Genomic DNA, 19,667 nt, shown 5'->3' on the forward strand with positions numbered 1-19,667 from the left:
TGGGATGAGACAGGGTGTAGCTATGTAGTGGTGTTAAAGTACAGAAATAAGGGGTGTAATACCCATGTTAGCACTTCTGTTGGCGCATAAAACATCCATTGTGGTTTAGCTGCGGAGTGGCCCATTTGTATCTGATCACATCTGACTTCATGAGCACTTTGCAAAATGGGCGACAGTCCATTTGGCCTACTTTGAGACCAGCCAGTGTGTGTGTTTTGTGTGTCTTACCAGGTTGGACCCTCCAGTCCAGTAGAGGAAGAATCCATCTGGGTCAACTTTCAGGGTTACCAGCGTGGGGGGCCCGCTGTTGGGCTCCTAAGCGACAACAGAAATAGAGATGTTAGAAGGACGAACACACCCAAAACTATCAGTAACACACACACACACCTACATCGCACAGTGGCAAGAAGAGATAGCTTAGATTTTAAAACCAATAGCCAGCATGCTAGTCACTCTTAAAAGATGTTTTTGTTTTATTAAAGCTACACTGTTTAAAAGAAATGCAATTTTCATGCAGTTAGGGCACCGAAAGCTGCTACAAAATAGGTGCACCATTTAAAAAAAAACTAATTTTTCATCATCAAAGCACAGTTTCTAGCCTTAATTTTACACAATGTATGGAATCATTACCTACAAATATGGTTGTATAATGTTGATACTGCAGAAACATGCCATTAGCAGTTCATTTTTGGCATAGTTTTATGCAAAAATCTTATTTAAAAAAAATCAAAATACTACTTTATAACCAGTAATTCAGTCAAGTTTATACATGTAATTTTACATAAAAATCTTACATGTTTGTTTTGTTAAAAATAGCTTAATTTTTTTAAAAATTTTAAATCATACCAATTGTAATTAAAAAAGTATTTTTAACACAGAGGTGAACTCAAAGATCTTGTTTATGTCAGAGTTAATTTTTGGACATCTAAATTCAGTCTGTTTTTGTCAGTGCACATAATATTTGTGTGCATTTCCAAAATGCTGAAATAAATCAATAAGATAAACAACAAAAAACTCTGTTAAATCGCACAATATTCTTACATTGAAGGGTCTTATTTTTACATTTTTGGCCAGCACTTGTGTAAGATAACACTGGTACCATTGTGTTTCAATTGGGCAAAAACGCATGACAATTTAGATGATGACAGGTTTTACAAAAGTAGTTTAGCCACAGTAGCTACGCCTCATAAATTAGAGGTATAATTGAAATCAAGTGCATGCATATCGAATACACGAGGTCAAAATCAACCACACTGCTTCCACATCTCAAACCCAGGATTCCTCATCTGATCTACTGCATAATTATGACTAAACTACTGCTGGACGCTTCACTAAAATAAGATAATGAAGGACAATTATGACAGCAAACCATCTGAAAATGCAGAAGCACTGTGGATTTTGACACAATAGATAGAGAAGTCATAAATGTCATTTGTTTGCTGGCTTTGTAAAGTCTTCCTGCCTTACAGTTGCATTAGCCTAAAGTGATACTACCAACAGAAATGTGGCCAAAGTTAACAAAAATAAGACCCTAGTTGTATAAAATCATCATTTGATGTCAAACAGAATTAAAGCAGCTATTATATTTGAATCCAGTATCTATATAGAAGCAGCATATGATGTGTAGCAGTAGCAGCAGTAGCACTACATGCTGTTTTAGACAGACAGAGAGGGACAGACAGTGTGTGTCACCTGTTTGGACGCTGCAAAAAAAAAAAAAAAAAAAACACACAAAAAAAACCAACACACGCTTCAGCCAGCATGAAGATCTCATTCATGTGCAGCATAATGATGGCACAGGAGCCTGAATCACATGTCATTAGCATCATCATTACGGGGGTCATACGCAAGATAGCATGACAACGCACACATCCACACGGCTTCTGGCTCTGTAATTACAGTCTGGTCCGACAGAGTAACACACTGTCCAGACTTCCTGGGAAACAGCGATGATGATCCAGATTGTTATTAAAGTGACAGATGACTCATGGACATCTGTCATCATGAGCATTCCATCAGCATCAGCTGGCAAAGGAGAGAAAGTTCTTCTAGGCAACAAACGCCGAACTTTCCCACCGACATACTGTCAGAGAGGAGGCAGCTTTACAAGAACGCAACAAACACGCAACCAGTGACCACATGCAGAAGGTATTTTGTGATGTGGGGGTCAGACAAATAAAATGGCTTCCATGTGATTTTAACAAAGCGGACAGTCAGACTGAAAAACAGCATAATAAACACAATCTTCACATAAAATAATCAATGCAAATCTATTTCACAATGAATTGGGACCCCAGCACATTTATATTCATGAGATTCGTGCTGTAAATGGAGAGATAACTCATTAGCAGTTGAACAACATGTGGAAAATACTTAAACACCTGGAAAGACAATGATGTTTCAATGATGAGCAAATAAATAAAACATGAGCTAATGCCTTAGGAAGACAATGCTGTATTATCGTTAAAATATTAGACATATCATTACATAAACAGACATATGTGATATATTGCCAGATTTTGTTACCTTTCTACAGAGTTAAGCCCTCTGTTTCTTCCTTTTCAGTCTTTATGCTAAGCTAACACTGTAGCCGCTCACTCTACTTTGAGCTTTCTTTTAGTAAGAAAGCAAATTAGCATATTTGTTTCTTGAAAAAAATTTCAATCCCTAAATTTAAAGTTAGCTAAATTCCAAAGCTGTCATATAACTAGATAAGATATATTGTGAGACATATTATGATGCTACCTCTCTACAGAGCAAGCTACTCATTCCCTCATTTCAATCATTATGCTAAGCTAAAGATGTAGCTACTCATGCGACATTGAGCAGCTTTAAGTAAGAAAGCAAATTAGCATATTTCTCAAAATGTCAAATTGTGCCTTAAAGAAGCCTCACTTCCTGAATGTTATGTCTAGCTATGTTTTGAACCTGTCATATAGCATAAATATCATGTGATATATGTTACCTTTCTACAGAGCAAGCTAGCTATTTTCCCGTTTCAATCTTTACATTGAGCTACCACACACATCAATTTTCTTAGAAACAAGCAGAATATTCCTAAAATTAAATTATTCATTAAGACATCTTATTCCTTTAAAAAAAAAAACATACTTATCTATTGTATTTTCAGCTAACATACCTTGATTAGCTCCCAGAAGTTGGCTAACAGACAGAGGGTTAGACAGGAGGACAAAATGTTTGGATTTGGGGAAGGAAGAAGGGTTTTGACAACGAAGGATAAGAAGACAAGTGGAGTTAGGAAAAGGTTAAAAAAGAAAAAGAAACAAATGTCAGAAGAAAAAGAAGAGAATCTGAAATTTGTCTGAAATCATCCCTATATCAGTCATTTTATTACAATGTTCAATTCTGGATGAATTCTCATTACTTTACTGTTAACTATCAAGCAAGCCTTTGAATGTCCATTATATACAGAGAAACTAATGATGGGAGAAGGGTGAATTTCAGATCAGTCAAAAGTCTCGTGTCAATAACTTCTTGAGGATGTAAAAACAGTTGTCTATTTAAAGTGTGCATCCTTAGATTAGAGTTAGTGACGAGTGCGAGGCAACCTTACTCTGAAGTACCAACCAGCTGTGACAGATGTGCTGCTGAACTCAACACCATAATCCTCTCCGACTAGCCACTAAAGCTGCAGGACCTCAGATTCGCCTCTTCCCTGTGCAGGCAGTTCAAGTGGGAAAACCACCTGTCCCACTCACAACACCCTGAACATCGGTGACCCCCAGGGCTGTGTGGCTGAGCCCTCTGTGTACTCACTGTACACTCATGACAGCCTATCCACATCTGACTCTAACACTTCATTAAGTTTGCTGACGACACAGCAGTGCTGGATCTGATCTCCAACAACATTGAGGAGGACTATTTGAATGGAGATCACCCACCTGGAGGTCTGGTGCAGAGACAACAGCCTCCTCCTGAAATGTCAGCAAGACCAAGCAGACTGATTGTGGACTACAGAAGAAGCAACAGAGGGCATACCACCCACTCAGGATCAACAGGACAGAGGTGAGAGGACTGGAGAGCTTCAAGTACCAGGGTGTTAACATCAGGACCTGACATGGTTCAACATTCCTGATGAAGAAAGCTCAACGGCATCTCTACCACCTCAGACGCCTGAGGACTTTTTAATTCCCCCTCAAGGTGTTCAGGAACTTCTACACCTGCACCACTGAGTTTGGTGGCTCGGAGTATCACCACTGGATGGGCAGCAGCACCATCAGAACCACCCTCTCCAACATGCAGGACATTTACAACAAACGCTGCAAGTTAAGGCCAGGAAGATTGCAAGTGAGCCCACCCACCCCAGCCACAGACTGTTCTCTCTGCTGCCGCCTGAAGGCAAACATGGAGAGGATGAGAAGGAGTTTCTTCCCACAGGCTGTCGTCTGCTCAACCTGAAACAGTAGACTCAATAGACAATCAACCTGCAAACTACTGTTTACACTTTGCCGTATATGTGTGTTATTTTGCACTATTTGACAACTTATATATATTTATTTAGTTTTTTTCTGTCAATACCTATCTATCCATCTGAATCTGAACTTGTGACCTGTATTTACTCACTGTCTGACTGGAAAGCTATACAACCTCAATTTCATGCTGCGATTTGCATCTTAAAGCTGTGACCTCATGTCAGATGCTGCTGTCAGCTGTGACTGCCTGGATGCTTCAGACACCAACACCAGACAGTTCTTAAGTCTAACTCACAGTGAACACTCAGCTTGCAAATTTGGGCCAAAAAAGTTTTAGTGTATGTTTTTTTTTTGTATGCAAGGTCAGACTTTCTATTACCATCCGCACAAAGGTTTTTATCTTTTTATTAATGCAAACAGCAAAGCATTTGCAAATCCAAATGCTTGGGCAATGAAGGCAAATGAGACAGTTGTTGCTGTTTGCACACTCAAAATTTACATTCAACTCTCTGACCCACAAGCAGTTTCAGGAGCAACTTTTGCTTCAGTCACATTTTATTCACGGTGCCGTCTTTTTTCACGCAATGTAAAGTCCTACATCTCTATGGAACAGTATAAACATATGACTAGAAATAGAAAAAACTCAATAACATCATTTAAATACAAATGCATAATATGCATCATCACTGCGTACAATATGCAAGAGTCAAGAGGAACAAGGAGAGAAAACCGTCCATCAGGATAATAAGATTCACAGAGATTGGTTATGCAGCAAAAGATCAGTCAAACATCAACTTAACACATAATCTCCAGTAAACTCCTTGACAATGAATATATGTTTTCAACCTGAGTTTGACTATTCATATGAGGTCACTGCAGACAACTTGTTCGTGTTAGAAGAGACATCTTCATTGTTAAGAAAGTCTGAATCACTGCATGTTGTGCAACAGTATTCTTCAGTAATTCAACAGATTGATTAACTGGAACAAAAGCAATGGCATTCCTCATTGTTCACACAACGGTAAGTCGGTTCTTGCACATTATTCACAAGCCTTGTCATCTTATATCAGACACAGTTCTGTCCTGTGTTTCATACTGATTTTCTGTGATGGAAATAAAAAAAGTATCAATATTTCTGTGCAAATGCTATTAAAAATTAACAAACTGCTTTCTGAAACTGTAATTGCAGCACTGGATGTGACTGGTAAAGCATAGCTGCTAGATTTGTCCTGTTGGGTGTGTGCTTGGTTCAGATGGCAACGAACAAAGGGATAAAACAATCTTATGTTTGCTTCCTTTTGCCCATCCATTGACTGGGTGTATACAGTATTTGATTACTGCTGTACGGGGGAATTCCACTGGGAGCAGATACACAAATACACTTTTACTGAGAAGACAGTGATCTATTCGTCATGTGACTACAAATATGGACTGCATCACCCATACAGCTCCAAGAAGGAGGTTAAACACACACACGATTGTGGTCTGATACACATTTGCATATCTTGCTGAGTTTTACATACCTGTCTGTTGCTTTCTAGTGTTGTGTTGTTAGACCACACACTCCTTGTTTCTTCCCTTATTCATCCACATTTTCAGTAATTTCCTGTGTTTTCTGAAATGCACTCAATTAATTCTTTGTCTAGTTGCTTTTTTATGATTTAAAACAAAACAAAAATGCCAAACATTCTTTGGTTCCAGCTTCAAGAAATGTGAGGATTTGCTGCTCATTCTTGTTTTATTTCGTTGTAAATTGAACATCTTTAGGATTCGGACTGTAGTAGATTCACTAATGGATGACTTTTGGGGGTCTTTGTCCACCTTTTTTCCATGTTGTCGCTCTTGAAAAGTGTCACTTCCAGCTCAAATTAAGGTTTAGAGGTTAAAGCCTAACCAGGAAATCATTAGTGCATGCCCTTCCTCTGACACACACACCTTGTTTATGGTAAACATGCACCCTCTATGCTGTGTTTCTGTGTGACAGTGGGTGGTAGGTCTATAATTGGACATCACCCACTCCCCAATTACCCACCACATGTAGAAACCTTTCAGAAGTCTCGCCCTGCTTCCTTTCCTTTCATTCGTTTCTGCCTCTCTTTGTGTCAATCATTGCTTCAGTTCACAGTTTATGCAACACTTTGACTGCTTTCTTCCTCCCTATTGGATTTAAAGGCCACGTCTCTCTATTGCAGACCCACTCCAGGAGTCTTGACCCTCTGACAAACACCTTCATTACCTAATGTCAAACACAGCGAGTGGAAGGACCAACCCCCTGCGGCCGTCGTCTACCGCCAACCAGCTTAATGAGCGCCTCTCAAAAAAAAAAAAAATCACAGTCTGCATGCAGAAAAGTCGCACACATGGCTGCTGTGCTTCTCTTCTCGTACCATCGTCGCCTCAGATTAATACGTGTGGGCATTTTGTAATGGAAACTGATAAAAGAGTCTCTCCGAGTGCACCTTTGGTCAGCGGTGTGTGCCTACAGGAGCGCTGTGAGAACAGCCAGTGCGTTCTTACTGTGTTTCAGCTGGCTGCTTTGGCAACATGTGTAAAAAGTTGATGACAGTAGTTGCCCTTTGGACTCGAGAGCGAGGACAGGGAAAGAGGGAGGAGTGAAGCCGGCCAGGTGAAAGCAAGCTACAGATTACCAACGGACAGAAAAGAAAGTACCGGGCGTGTAAAGATAATATTTAATGTCGGTATAAATGGCACCCAAACAGCATTACCTGGCTGTTCTTCTCACTTTCTTATTAGCAGGTTCTGCACCATTTCATTTCTCCATGGGGTTCATTTAACTTTCATCCGATCCGGCCACATAAGCAGGCAAATGAACCACTAACCAGAGCCACGTTCTACATACCAAACAAACCCCCAGTGTATGCAGGTTTCACTGGGCTAAATAAAGTTGCAAGATCAAGTTTTCAGATTTTCCCGCTTGTTGGAAATGCCAAATTCCGATGCACTGGAGCCCATACCACTGTTTAACGCCACAGTAACCTGCAAATAACTGGAGTTCACCGATCACAAGGCAACACCAGCCACTTCTTCTTTAATATAGAACTAGAAGTGTGTGCACATATGATTATTTGCTTGAATAGGGCGGCCACTAACAACTATTTTCTATATTAGTTGATTCAACTTGATGATTAATTTAAAATTCAAAAAAATCAAAATGGCAATTTCCTTGAACTTTATTTAGTTTTGACTAACTCTGTCATTGCAAAATGCGGCACAGTGCAAAAGTAAAAGTCCGAAACTGCAAAGTTAACCTGGAAACAAAAAAAGATTGCTCATTATCTAAGTCAGTAGTGCAACGCCAAAAGAAATGCAGGCTCAATCAATCTACTTAAAGTGAAAATGCACAGAACTCTTTGGAAAATTTGTCTACTTGTTGTGTAATTGCTAACTGAGTCACCCTTAAAATCTTTTGAAAAAGTAGCCAAAATCACTGTACAGCAGCTGTTTTAATTCCATGAGCATGTTGAGCTTATCCGATGATGCAAATGATGATATAAAATCAGGACGTTAACGGTGCAGAGTAGCCTTACTTGGCCATTTTTCTGTTGCTACTTCATGCTCATTCTGTTGTCTGACAACAGGAACAGAAAAAATATGCAGAAGAGAGCAGCTTTTTTGGGAATTTGACTGTATTTAAATACAATATATATGTGAGCACAGGGAGCAGGAGAGAAGTAAACAGATGGAAATTCCCTCCTGTGAATTTACTGTTCAGGTAGTCATGCATTGTGCTGTACTACTGTAGTCTTTCATGAAAACTCTGCACAGGTTACAAAAAAAAACTTTCTACAAGTCTTGGGTATTTGGAAAATAACTGATTTAACCAGACTTTGCTGCTGCTGCTGCTGCTGCTACCAAAAAGACCAGCATCATGACGCAACGATTGCCAGTGATACTGAAGACTTTTGTTCTAACTACTTAAAGTAAGAAAATGTGAATAAAAATATTGATGTTGACACATTACTAATCACAGCAGCCCTAAGCTGAAATAGGCTAAAGGATGACTAGATATCAATACTGCAGGACAGACGATTTTCTAAATTTTGTCTTTTATTCAATCGCTGTAAAGAAAGTAGATGAAATTGTCATCTTGGGGCTGTGCACATGTGAGTCAAGAATCAGGCTAACCTGACAGTATCTTTGCTGCTTACGCTACACCCAACAGGGAAAATCATGTTTCACCACAAAGTCACGAAACTACGCAGATTTTGGTGACACTTGACAGAAACTACCGTGAAGAAAAGGAAACACAGCTACCAAAAACACAGGAAGCTACGTTTTAACTCGGTAACCAGAGCCCTTTGCCTTTTTTGAATTACACAGGAAAGAATAAAGACTAAGGTCAATAGTTTTTGTAGCTCTTTCAAGACAAACCACACTCCAACGTGGCAGAGATTGTCGGCAGTCATGGAAGAGTGACATGCAATGAATCGTACAAACCACAATAACGGCACTCGCTTTCTCCGTGAAGCATTCATGACCAATCGTGACATTTTCAACAGCCTCCAAAAGTTACAAAACCAAATGGATGCAATCGCCTGATTCTGACACTGTAAAGGCACGAGGGGAAGAACTGAAGACATCTGACTGACATGAAAAGCACTTTTTTGAAGCCTGCTGAGCCCTTCAGACTGGAACTAGTGCAACTTCAGCTCCGTTTCTCACTGAAACGTTTTGCTTTTTGACAGCGTCCAGTGTAATGTTTGCCAAGAACCTTGATGTGCAAGTTTTCACACGGCGGTGACGAAACAAGTAAGATGTGCACAAGATTTACCAGAAATCAAAGCCGAAGACGAGACAGACAGAAACAGAACTAAAAGTCGAGGAGGAAACAACACAAAGAAAAGACAGGAAGCAGACGGATTCATAGAAGGAGGAAGAGAGAGCTGGAGGGATGACAACAGAATGGACAGGGAAGAGATGACATACAAGATACAGAGAGACGGCATTGAAGGCAAATTATTAACAGACAGAAACAGGAGGCGCTGAGACGGAGCCGTCCAGATGTCAGTTCCACACTTAACATGTGGCTGTGGTTGACCTTCCACCTCCTCCTCTCTGACTCCATCCCTCCATCCAGCCCTTGTTTCTCACCATTCTGTCAGGATGTCAGAGTGTTTGTCGACACAGTGTCAGACCTTCACACCGTCCTGCGTTTCTTAATCCTCTCCCTCTCTCTAATCTACCAGCTATCCATCTCATGATGTCAATTCGTAGCTTGTTGCTTCCTCGCATCAATCTAACGCAAAACCAAAATATCCATTTTCTGAAAAAGATCCCACAACTGGCCTGACAGTGGAGCCCATTGTGTTCTCTGATATAAGACAGGATGACACAGCACCTCTGCTTACAAAAGGGTTGCGTTTCCACGCTAAAAATGCATTTAACGCATTTCAGGTGTGAAACAGTTCCAAGTTGTTGTGCTGACGCATGCTTCATTTCAAAACCGCAATTAAGCATGTCGTAAAAATATCTTTCTGGAGAGAGCAAAGATCACTCAAGGCTGCTACGGTAGATTTTTTTAATCCGCGCTCTTGCTGATGAAGAAAAAAAAAAAAAGCATGACATGATATGAAAGGATTGGCAAAAAAAAAGTTTCAAAAAGCAGGAAAAATTTCCTCATGAAGAAAATTTATAAAACGGGATCAACTGATACGAATTTCGCTCCAAAAACAGGCTTTCAATCAGGTTTATAGGATTATAAGGAATGTTGACAAGACTGAAAGTCATAAAAATTTGTTTCAGGGGAAAAGTGCTTGCTGAATTGATTTCCAGGAGCACTAAAATAGCCCTGAAGTTAAGAACAGCATCTTTCAAAAAAAACCCTGAAAACTGACCCTGAAATCCTTACTGATTGTGATAAGTGCTGAGTCTAAAACTAAAGAAAGCAAAGGAAATCGTCCCTGCCTGAAAATTCCAAATGTAACTTAAGGAACAGGACTGGACTCTCTGAGCGTTGCAAAAATGCACGTTTCTTTCTGCTACTATGCGACATTAAAAGGGTCACATACTTCTGATGATGATTTAAATTGCAGTTTTGTGGGGTCAACCTTCTAACTGCATGCATTTCTTAAATAAAAGGCCATAGTTTTCTCTAAAAACAAACATATATCCTTCAACCTCTGCCAGGTTCCCAAAGGAGCATTTCCTGCAAAATGCTTGCTAAGCTGTTTAAGTAGTTTACAGCCTGCATTATTTACATCCGTGTTTATTAGCAAGCAGTCTGCTTTTTCCCAGACTTTGATGACAAGGCAACAAATCTTGGCATGGTATCACCAAATGTGCAAAAAGATTGTCAAGACTATGCCAAAAAAAGGAAACTTCTCAAAGGAAAACAGGTCTATAGCAACCCTACAGGGCAAAAACTAAACAAAGAACCTACAGCCATGGCCATAAGTTTGGACACAGCATGACTTACTATGTCTGTTTTGATGTCTATTACAGAACATAACTAATATTTTTTGACAGCACCAGTTTAATTAGTCAACAAATCAACAAGGGATATAATATTATCAATAAATTCCAGCAATTGGAACAACTTTGTTCCCAAAACATAATATTAGAAGAAAATAACAAAAAAATGCAGTACTTTCACAACCGAATTTGGTAAGAATAACAAAATGACACCAAACTCTTTTGATGTTTTTTTTAAATATGAAACTTAACATAGTTCTCAGGAGTTGTGTACTGTATTGTAAGTGACAATTTTGTGGTATTTTCTAAGATTCACAAGCGTCATGGTACTTGTGTCCAAACTTATGGCCATGGCTGTACATATTTAGGAGATCTGATGCTAAATGGTCTTAAATTTTCTTCCAGTCGCAATTTACATGTATAAACCACTTCTGACTTTTTCGACAGCCTATGAACTGCTTGCTGCTTGTATGGAAGGAGCTCAGGGTAAATTTTCCAGGAAAATCCAAAAGGATGTGACGTTCATGCTTGCTCCCAGTGCCCTGCCACAGTGCCAACAGTAAGAAACACAAGCTAACGCACGCTTAGCAATGGATTCTGCCAATGTCAACAAATGGCCGGGTCCGAGTACAACACAGCCTCCAACGCAAACTCCACCAGAGCACAGGCAACAACACAAAGTTTTATCAAGTAACGTCAGTGTTTGGCCAAATGGGAATCAGAGCGACATTAGATGAAAACTGGGGTCAACATCGGCAGAACATTCGATTCATCGAGGGACCAAAAAAAACAGAATACTAATGAAACTATAGTCTTGCATAGTCAGACCAGCCCCCACTCTTTGTTTTAGCTGTTCCAGCAATGGATAGTCATATTATGTCAACAGTCTTAATAACAGTTTAGCCAAACTACATCAACAGTTGAACTTCAGTTACCTCATCTATCAACACGACACCATTCAAAGACATTCAGTCTCCTGTATTCTATGTCAGTGCATTGACCGATGCTACAGAGAGCGCTCATGAGAGAAAAACCCGTTTTAAGTCCAGCTGTAAATTCTCAACTGTACTGAGGTCTGGACTCTGACTCGGTCACTGCAAAACATTTCTCAGCTGCTAAACCTTATAACTCCTCATATCTGTCGAAGTGGCCTTCATACTACAATCTCTGAGACACATTCACTGCACTCAGATGATTTCCAATTCAATAACTGTGTGACATCCAACGCAAACTGAACCTGCATTAAATGAACCGAGTCACTTTAAAGGTGGTAAATATTCACGCAATCACTTATTTTACACTATATACTTGTATTTATTTCCAATCATTTTGTAAAAATCTGTTCTCATTTTGACATGAAAGAGTCTTTTTCTTGTCTTTTCTGGTCACAAACAAATCTAGATTAAACAGACCATGATTCAATGTCGAAACCTTCAATGGGGGGGGTAATTGCTCTTTATAGGCACTTTAGATGAACGTAATGACAACAATAGCTCAGCTAGTCAGAATACCTGTGGAAAGGGAACAAGTGCTGGTTTGGTTTAGCAGCACAGTGTTGATAACAACGGAGGAAAACAACAGCATTAAGCGTCTCCGTCGTCCTCAGCTGTGGCCACATTATAGTTGTTAGTTCCTCTAAGCGAACTGCAGCGAGGTCTATAAGGTCTGACCAAATAATCCCAACCAGACTGAAGGAAACAACCCTAAAACGCAACACTTTATGGTCCATCACGCCTCGTTCACCTCACAGAGATTTGAAATGAAGCCAGGGAATGTCAGCTTCCCAAATCTCTGTCCAATTAAGCAGCAACTTGTGATTCCATGTGACTTTGTTTACAGCCCCTGGTCTGCTTGTAATCGTGCAACGCTAATATAAACAATTCAAGTCCACAAAATTGGAGAAAAGTGCACTTTCCCCATCTGGTTCTGACCAAAGCAAACATGTAGGAGTGTTTGTGCTCGCTTTGTTTTTCTTAATGCCGAAAAGGACATATGCTGCTTATTTGGCACGAATATAGAGCGCATTTCAGTAGCAGAAACACTGCAGTAGAGGTAAATGTTCCTGTTAGGTGTTAAGACGATTATTTTACTTTTATGTGCTTTTATGATTCATAATGAGACTCCACAGAGAGGCGAGCTGCTCTGTAGACAAACTGTCTGTCTCTGTTTGTTTAATTGGTTGTTTAGGAGGAATTTTAACCAAATTCCAGTTGGAATTTGTCTAAATTGAATTGCGGCCGAGCTGCAGAGGGCGGAGCGGCAGCGGCAGGGAGGGAGAGCGAAGGAAAATGGTTTGGCTCTGGAGCCTCACAACAAGCTCCAACAGGAAGTCATTCAACGTGAAACGCACACCCAGAACAAAACAACCACACACGCATATGAGCACACATGTGTACACAAGGCAAAAGGCGGCAGAAAGAGGGTCAATTTGGAGCACAGTCCTCCCCCACGCATGACTCAGTGGCGTGTGTCATTTGATGTGCCGTAGTAGATTTCCCAAAAGCCATTGAGAAACCAAGCTTCTGTTGTGAGGCGCTAAAGACTGACAAAAACGATAAAAGGAAGAGGAATCAGCAGCAGCAGAATGAATGACAGAAGAGAGGTGAATTACAGAGAAAGAAAGGATAAAGGCTGAGGAGACGGTGCACAAAAATAAAGACACTAAAATAACCATGCAAAAAAAAGTGCTAAAATGCGGCAGAAAAAAATAGGTTAAAAACACAACAGTCAACAGTAAAATACAGCCAAACCTTTAGAAAAGAATTACCAAGCAATTGAAAAAATATTTAGGATTTTTTTAATCCTCAGTATGCACAAATGTTCTTCAAAATAAAAGTAATTATCTGTAAAATAATGCTGATATTTTTGACTGATTTACATATAGTATAAATTATAATCAAATGTTGCTCAAAAAATAAATACTAGTATAATAAATACTAAAATAAAAATAAAAGAATGACTCCGTAAAAAAATTTGTAATTTTATGGTTTATATCTGCACTGTAAAAAAAATTTCTTTTTCACATTTATTTCACTAATTTACTGCTATTTGTTCGTTTGTTTTTACATATTTTCCTGTTTTGTTAAATTACAGATAACATCTGGTAAAATCACAGAAAAAAGTACTAATTTACAAATTAACCGTTAAAAAAAGGCCCAAAATATAAATAATGTCCACTTCAAGAATCTGTACGTTTATAAAAGGTAACTTTTACAGCATTTTACTGTAAAATAATTATTGTTTTTTTTTTTACTGTATTTAAAAATGCGACAAAATCATTATTTTACAGTCATTTGCCATTATTCATAGGAAAAAATTAAGTATATTAAATAGTGGAAAAATTCTGAATATTGTTATACAGTTACTGGCTAAATATCATAATATCCAGTAAAATTACACAGTGAATGTAAAAAAAAACTGTATTTAAAGTCTGTATCAAAAAAATCTGTATTTGAACAAATAATTCATTCCTTTTCAATGTGTGACCATAAAATGACACAATTTTACTGTATTTAAACCAGTTTAAAATAATATTTTCCAGATATTTGATGTTGTTTTCCCTTTTTTTCTCATCCTTCACTGATTTTTTCTGGCACCTTTTCACTATTTTTGTACACCGTTGTGTTTTTTTTAAACAGTGTGTAACTGAACAAAACAGGAAAAAATTTAAAAAGTGTAATAAAAAACTGTCAAAACATGCTATTTTTTACAGTGCAGAGAGCAGACGATGAAACAATGAGCCCTGTGGAGAGAGGACGTGGTGATGGAGGACTCAGGGGTCATCAGTGGAGTTTTCATGCAAACACACCGCGCTGCCTTCAGGGCACTTTGTGTGTCTCAATGCTTATCTTACTTTGTTAAGTCCTTATAGAAACACACTGAGGCTCTGTAGCAGCGGTCCACAGGTCAGCTCGTTAGAAAACACACGCTGAGCTGAAACTCTGGCAAACGTTCCTCTGAGACGACTGATCTTTAATCAAATCACAATTATCTGAAATCTTAATAAATGATAAGCAAATCCACATGGGAACCAAAGCAGCTCCTACCGGTTGTTAGTGTTTCTCTCTGCACAGTTTGAGCGCGTTTAGTTTTCTTCACAAAAAAAGCCAGGTTGAGTCAATGCTCAGTTTAAACTGGATGAACCGAAAGCCTGAAAACTCAGAAAACTGCATTTTCACACTGGTCAAGTTCTCTCCTTTTAGATGCGAACGTTGTAAATCTATTTTCTCTGCACACTGTCATTTTGGTTCTCCTGTAAAAGAAATGACGCGCAAAGTCTCGAGAGAAAATTTAGCTGCACGCTTGCAACCAGTGCTTGTTTTTAGTGTATTTTGTTAACTGAAATGGAGTATCTTAGCTGCAAATCATTGGGGATTTGATTTATAAGGTGTAATCTGGACTAAACTGCTGTTTCATGCACGTTTCAGACAAAGAAAAGCGTCATTTTGAGACGACACAAAGAGGAATAAGGCTGAAGTTTTGCAATAAAACTGGAAATCTGATGATTTTTTTCAACTTAAGGAACTTTTCAATGATTACATGTTAGAAAATTGTAATAAAAGTCTGTAAATTCAAGTTTCCCATCATCTAGAACTCAAATAAATTCAGTTTGCAGTCAGTGAGAGCACAGAAGAGCAGCAAAATCTCATTTAGCAAAGCAGGAATCAGAGAAGATGCAGGACTTTAGATCAAATTGAAACCAGCAAGTCATTACTGAGAGAATTCGGGGATATAATAAGGGTAAAAATAAGTACAAATACGGTCTGTAGTGACCTTCTTTAGGCCAACCTGGATCAATAAACTCACTGAGCAAACCGTGGTGTAACTGACTCTGGGTCATTTAGGTGAATATTTTGAAGGTTCTGTCTGAATTCATGCTTATTTGAGTCATTAAAATGATTAAAAATGGAAAAAATAAGTTGTCAAAAGAGTCAAATTGATGCAAATGCTTAAACTTTACAAATTTTTGAGCAAAAAGTGCATGACAGAAGCTAATTAAGAAGAAACATAGATGCAGAGCTCCAAAATTATCTCGATCTGCGTGCTTAGGCGACACGGATGTCTGGAGATAGAAAGATTAAAGCTCAATGTGAAAAATAAAGATGCAAAGATAAATCCCCTGTTTTTCCACTGAGGGGGGGGTCACTGTGCAGCATTACGCAACAATGCACATTGTGCTATTTTGAAACAATTGGATGCATTTTCCATGATTTTATTTGACTTAATCGCATTACTGTTGTGCTAGTGAGACTCGAAAATGAACACGAGATGTCTATTATGAACTTTTTTATTATTTAATCTCAGTTTCCATGCTACATAAGCTTTAGATTCGTCAATTATGAGCGAGCTGCGAGACTTAATTTGAAGAAAATCCACACTAATTGGTCCACCACGGTCTCATTTTATGATTCTGGATTCAACTCTGGAGCACCTTCAGGTTCCCGATGCATGAAAATATTCCAACCATCTACCCTGCAACATTCGTCTAACAGCAAATAAGAGGCTTAGAGGGGGCTGGAAGATCGACATGCACATGTTTTTGAGTGTTCACACACTTAATCACCAGCATAACTATTTCCTGGGAATTCCCTTTGAGGGACAGAAACAGAGAGTCAGTGTGAGGGAGGAAATCAAAAGGACTTGTTTGCGTGACAAGACCCCTGTCTGCAGGACACACAGGGCTCATGCTGTCATTACTACTATAAAAATGTGTGCAGGACATCTGATGATCCACTTTGCATGCAGTTTGTTTTAGATTCCAGACTCAGGAGCTTCACTTTGAGCCTTTCAGTGTGTTAATCATTGATGGACACACGCCTACAAGTCTGCACTGTGGCTCAGAAAACCCCACACTAACACGATTATTAACCCTCCTGTTGTCCTTGTTTACAGGCACCAAAAAATATTGTTTCTTTGTCTGATTTTTTTTTAAATCAGTAAAAAAAATTGACCACATTTCTGAAAATTTGCAAAACCTTCAGGAAGAAAATAATTCCTTAAAAAGTTATATTTAAAAAAAAAATCCCCCAAATTTGGCAAGAAAATTCTTGTAAATATTTTTTTAAAATGAGTAAAAATCTTCCCGAAAAATCCTAAAAATATCTGAAGTGATTATCAGTAAAATTTCTAATATTTTCTTTAAGAACATTCGCATAAAAATCAACCAAAATCTTGGATTTTGGTTGATTTTTATGTGAATGTTCTTAAAGAAACAATTTTAACATTCCTTTTTCCACCAAATATGTTCAAAGACTTCCCAGAAATGTTGAAAATGTGGACATCAGAAGTTTCACTATGATTTTTTTTTTTTTTCCCCACATTTTCAAACTTGGACGGCACGAGCATTAAGGTCAATGGCACCTATGGGCCTGCCCGGGTTGCCAGGTTGTGCAGAAATACGCACGTTTGCACTCAGGAATCAAGACAGGTGCTTTCCTCTGCAGGGGGAAGTACAGAAAGAGGGTGTAGGAAGGCATTTGAACCCGAAGGAAAACCGGCTCGACGAGAATTCTGCACAACATTCACATTCAAGCAGCCTGCTGGCGACTGGAGAGGAACTTTATCTTTCTTTTTTTCCACCCTCCTGATTAACACACCTGAACACACTTCACTGCGGGGCCTTCTGTCAAACACTGCCTGTCATGTTGTCGAGATATAGAAGACTTTGCAAACTTTCTCCCCCTCCCCACAACCGCTCACCTCGTCCCATTTGATGAATTTGCCCCCCTTCTTGAGCGCTTCGTGGACGGACACTGGCTTCAGCTGCAACGCGTGGACTCCCGGCTTGGCCCCGGCCATGACGAGGGACTCCCTGCCCGGGTGCCAACGCCTAAACCCGGCTACGGCGAGCTGGACTCCTCGGAAGGGAACAAAACGCTTCCTCCTGCTTCCACCCCCGCAGCTTTTTCCTTCTCTTCTTTTCCAGGAATCGGGAAGTTAAATACAAGGGGAAAAGAGAGGGGAAGCAGCTGTCTTTAAAAGTTACAAAAGCTCACTGAGAGAGTTTGGAGAACATGAGGAGTCAACAAAAATCCACAGAGCCGCTCCAGCAGCGCCGCTGTCTTGTCTTGTCCGCGTCCACGCACCGCGGAGGCGCGCGTCTGATTCACCCACTTTTTTTATTGTAATTATAATAACAACTCGCCGCGCTGGTTTATTCTCGCACAATCCTGTATGATCCCTTCCTTCCTTCCTCCCATCTGCTCTCCTCTCCTCTCTTCAACTTTCTCCGCTTCCTCTCGCTTCTTCTCCTGTCGCCTCGCTTCTTGCTTTCTCCTCCTCCTCCTCGCCTCCCAGCATGTTTTCTGCAGAGGGGAGGAAAAAAAGAGAGGGGGAGAGATTTGGAGAGGAGAGAGAGAGAGAGTGAGGACGGCGTCAGATAGCGCTGAGTGAATGAGAAATGATAGAGAAACGGAGGGAGTTGTGTAAAATGGGTGTGTTTTAATTCAGTTCCTCTGTCTGGCTGCTTCTCTTTCTGCCTGTTTGAGCTGTAAAAAAACACACACACATGCAAGTCATGCACATTTTCTGGGATGTTATTAATTTCCCCTGTAGCCTATTTGTGGTGATCATTTCTTAAGCTTTCAAAACTCCAAAAATCCACTCAAACTGCCTTAAATTTGGGCCTCCGTCACATTGGAGTTTGGAACTGTAATCTGTGCTATCAGAGCAAAAGAAATCCAAATATTCTGACTTAAATGTGCTCAAAAGTACTCCATTGAAGCACACATTTAAGGTACTTTTCTCTTCATGCCACTACTTCAGAGGGACCTAAAGTACGTTTTAATTGCTTTAAAAACTTGAGATTTTTCACACAAAACACTCAAAAATCCTTTTTATACACTGAATAGTTCACCCATGCACAGGTAAAAGGATCAGTTTCACAACTTACATGGTCATTAAGATGAATCATGATGCAAATTCTCAGTGTTTTTAGGAGTTTTACAAACCAAACAATCAATTATTAATAAGAAAAAGTAACCAAGTAATCAGTTGTGGTCAGTTATGAAACAGTTCATGAAGGGAGAATCAAAATAAGAAATGAAGGAGAAATGTCAGAGAAGAGCTTATTTAAAATGATTCAAGGTAATCATTGCAAAATGGTTAAATAGCTTTCATGCTTACTTCAGATTCCCTGCTCCACTGATTTAATATTGTGCTTCCATCTCCTTGGAAAACTTGCAAAAAGTAATGGTCAAAATCAAACGACAGTAAATCAACATATGCTGATCTATGGTCCCTGAAAAAAGAGAATAGTTGGACTAACTTAAATAAATTACTTCATTTGGTAGCACACAATTGAATTAAGGTGGCAGTAAGTCTGTTAATGCTGCTTTTTCTGACTTCAATTATTTGGTTCTTCTCAAATTAGCATCACTGTAACTTAATTCGAAGCAAAGTCAATTTAAAGTTTCCAGTTTTTCTTACGTAAATGTGCTTCAGCCAAAATGAAAAGCATGATTTTTGTCATTAGATGTGCTGATCTTTGCTTTTCTTTGTTCTGTAATCCGACTGGAAGAAAACAGTTGCTTGGATGCACAATGTTAGAGGAGTCGCACACCTAATTTTCTCACTTTATCACAATTAGATACCAGTTTAAAGGGACAAAATGTAATTTCAAGTTGATAGACTCTAGAAAAGTAGACCGCCAGTACCATTTACTGCTTCAACTACAGCTCAAATACACTCGCAGAAGAAGGTAAGTACATTTATTGAAGTAGCATATAGACAGAGGTAAATTTGAAGTTTCTTGAGTCTTTTCTCCACTTTTGCTCCAATACATCTGCAAAGAAAATACTTTTT

General features: G+C 39.1%; 1 protein-coding gene across 3 annotated transcripts in view; it reads right to left on the reverse strand.

Annotated features, from left to right (window-relative positions):
* plcb3 (phospholipase C, beta 3 (phosphatidylinositol-specific)) overlaps positions 1–18,247 on the reverse strand; it is a 65,960-nt gene extending 47,713 nt beyond the window's left edge. For all 3 annotated transcript variants that reach the window (XM_022210288.2, XM_051944093.1, XM_022210280.2), the window contains exons 1-2: positions 17,565–18,247; positions 229–315 (exon numbers count right to left, since the gene is read on the reverse strand). In XM_022210288.2, the coding sequence (XP_022065980.2) occupies positions 229–315; positions 17,565–17,663 (186 nt within the window). In that variant the 5' untranslated portion in view covers positions 17,664–18,247. The remainder of the gene's footprint in view (positions 1–228; positions 316–17,564) is intronic.
* Positions 18,248–19,667: the final 1,420 nt, after the last annotated feature.

The sequence above is a fragment of the Acanthochromis polyacanthus genome, chromosome 23 (assembly GCF_021347895.1).
Source record: "Acanthochromis polyacanthus isolate Apoly-LR-REF ecotype Palm Island chromosome 23, KAUST_Apoly_ChrSc, whole genome shotgun sequence".
Taxonomy (NCBI): domain Eukaryota; kingdom Metazoa; phylum Chordata; class Actinopteri; family Pomacentridae; genus Acanthochromis; species Acanthochromis polyacanthus.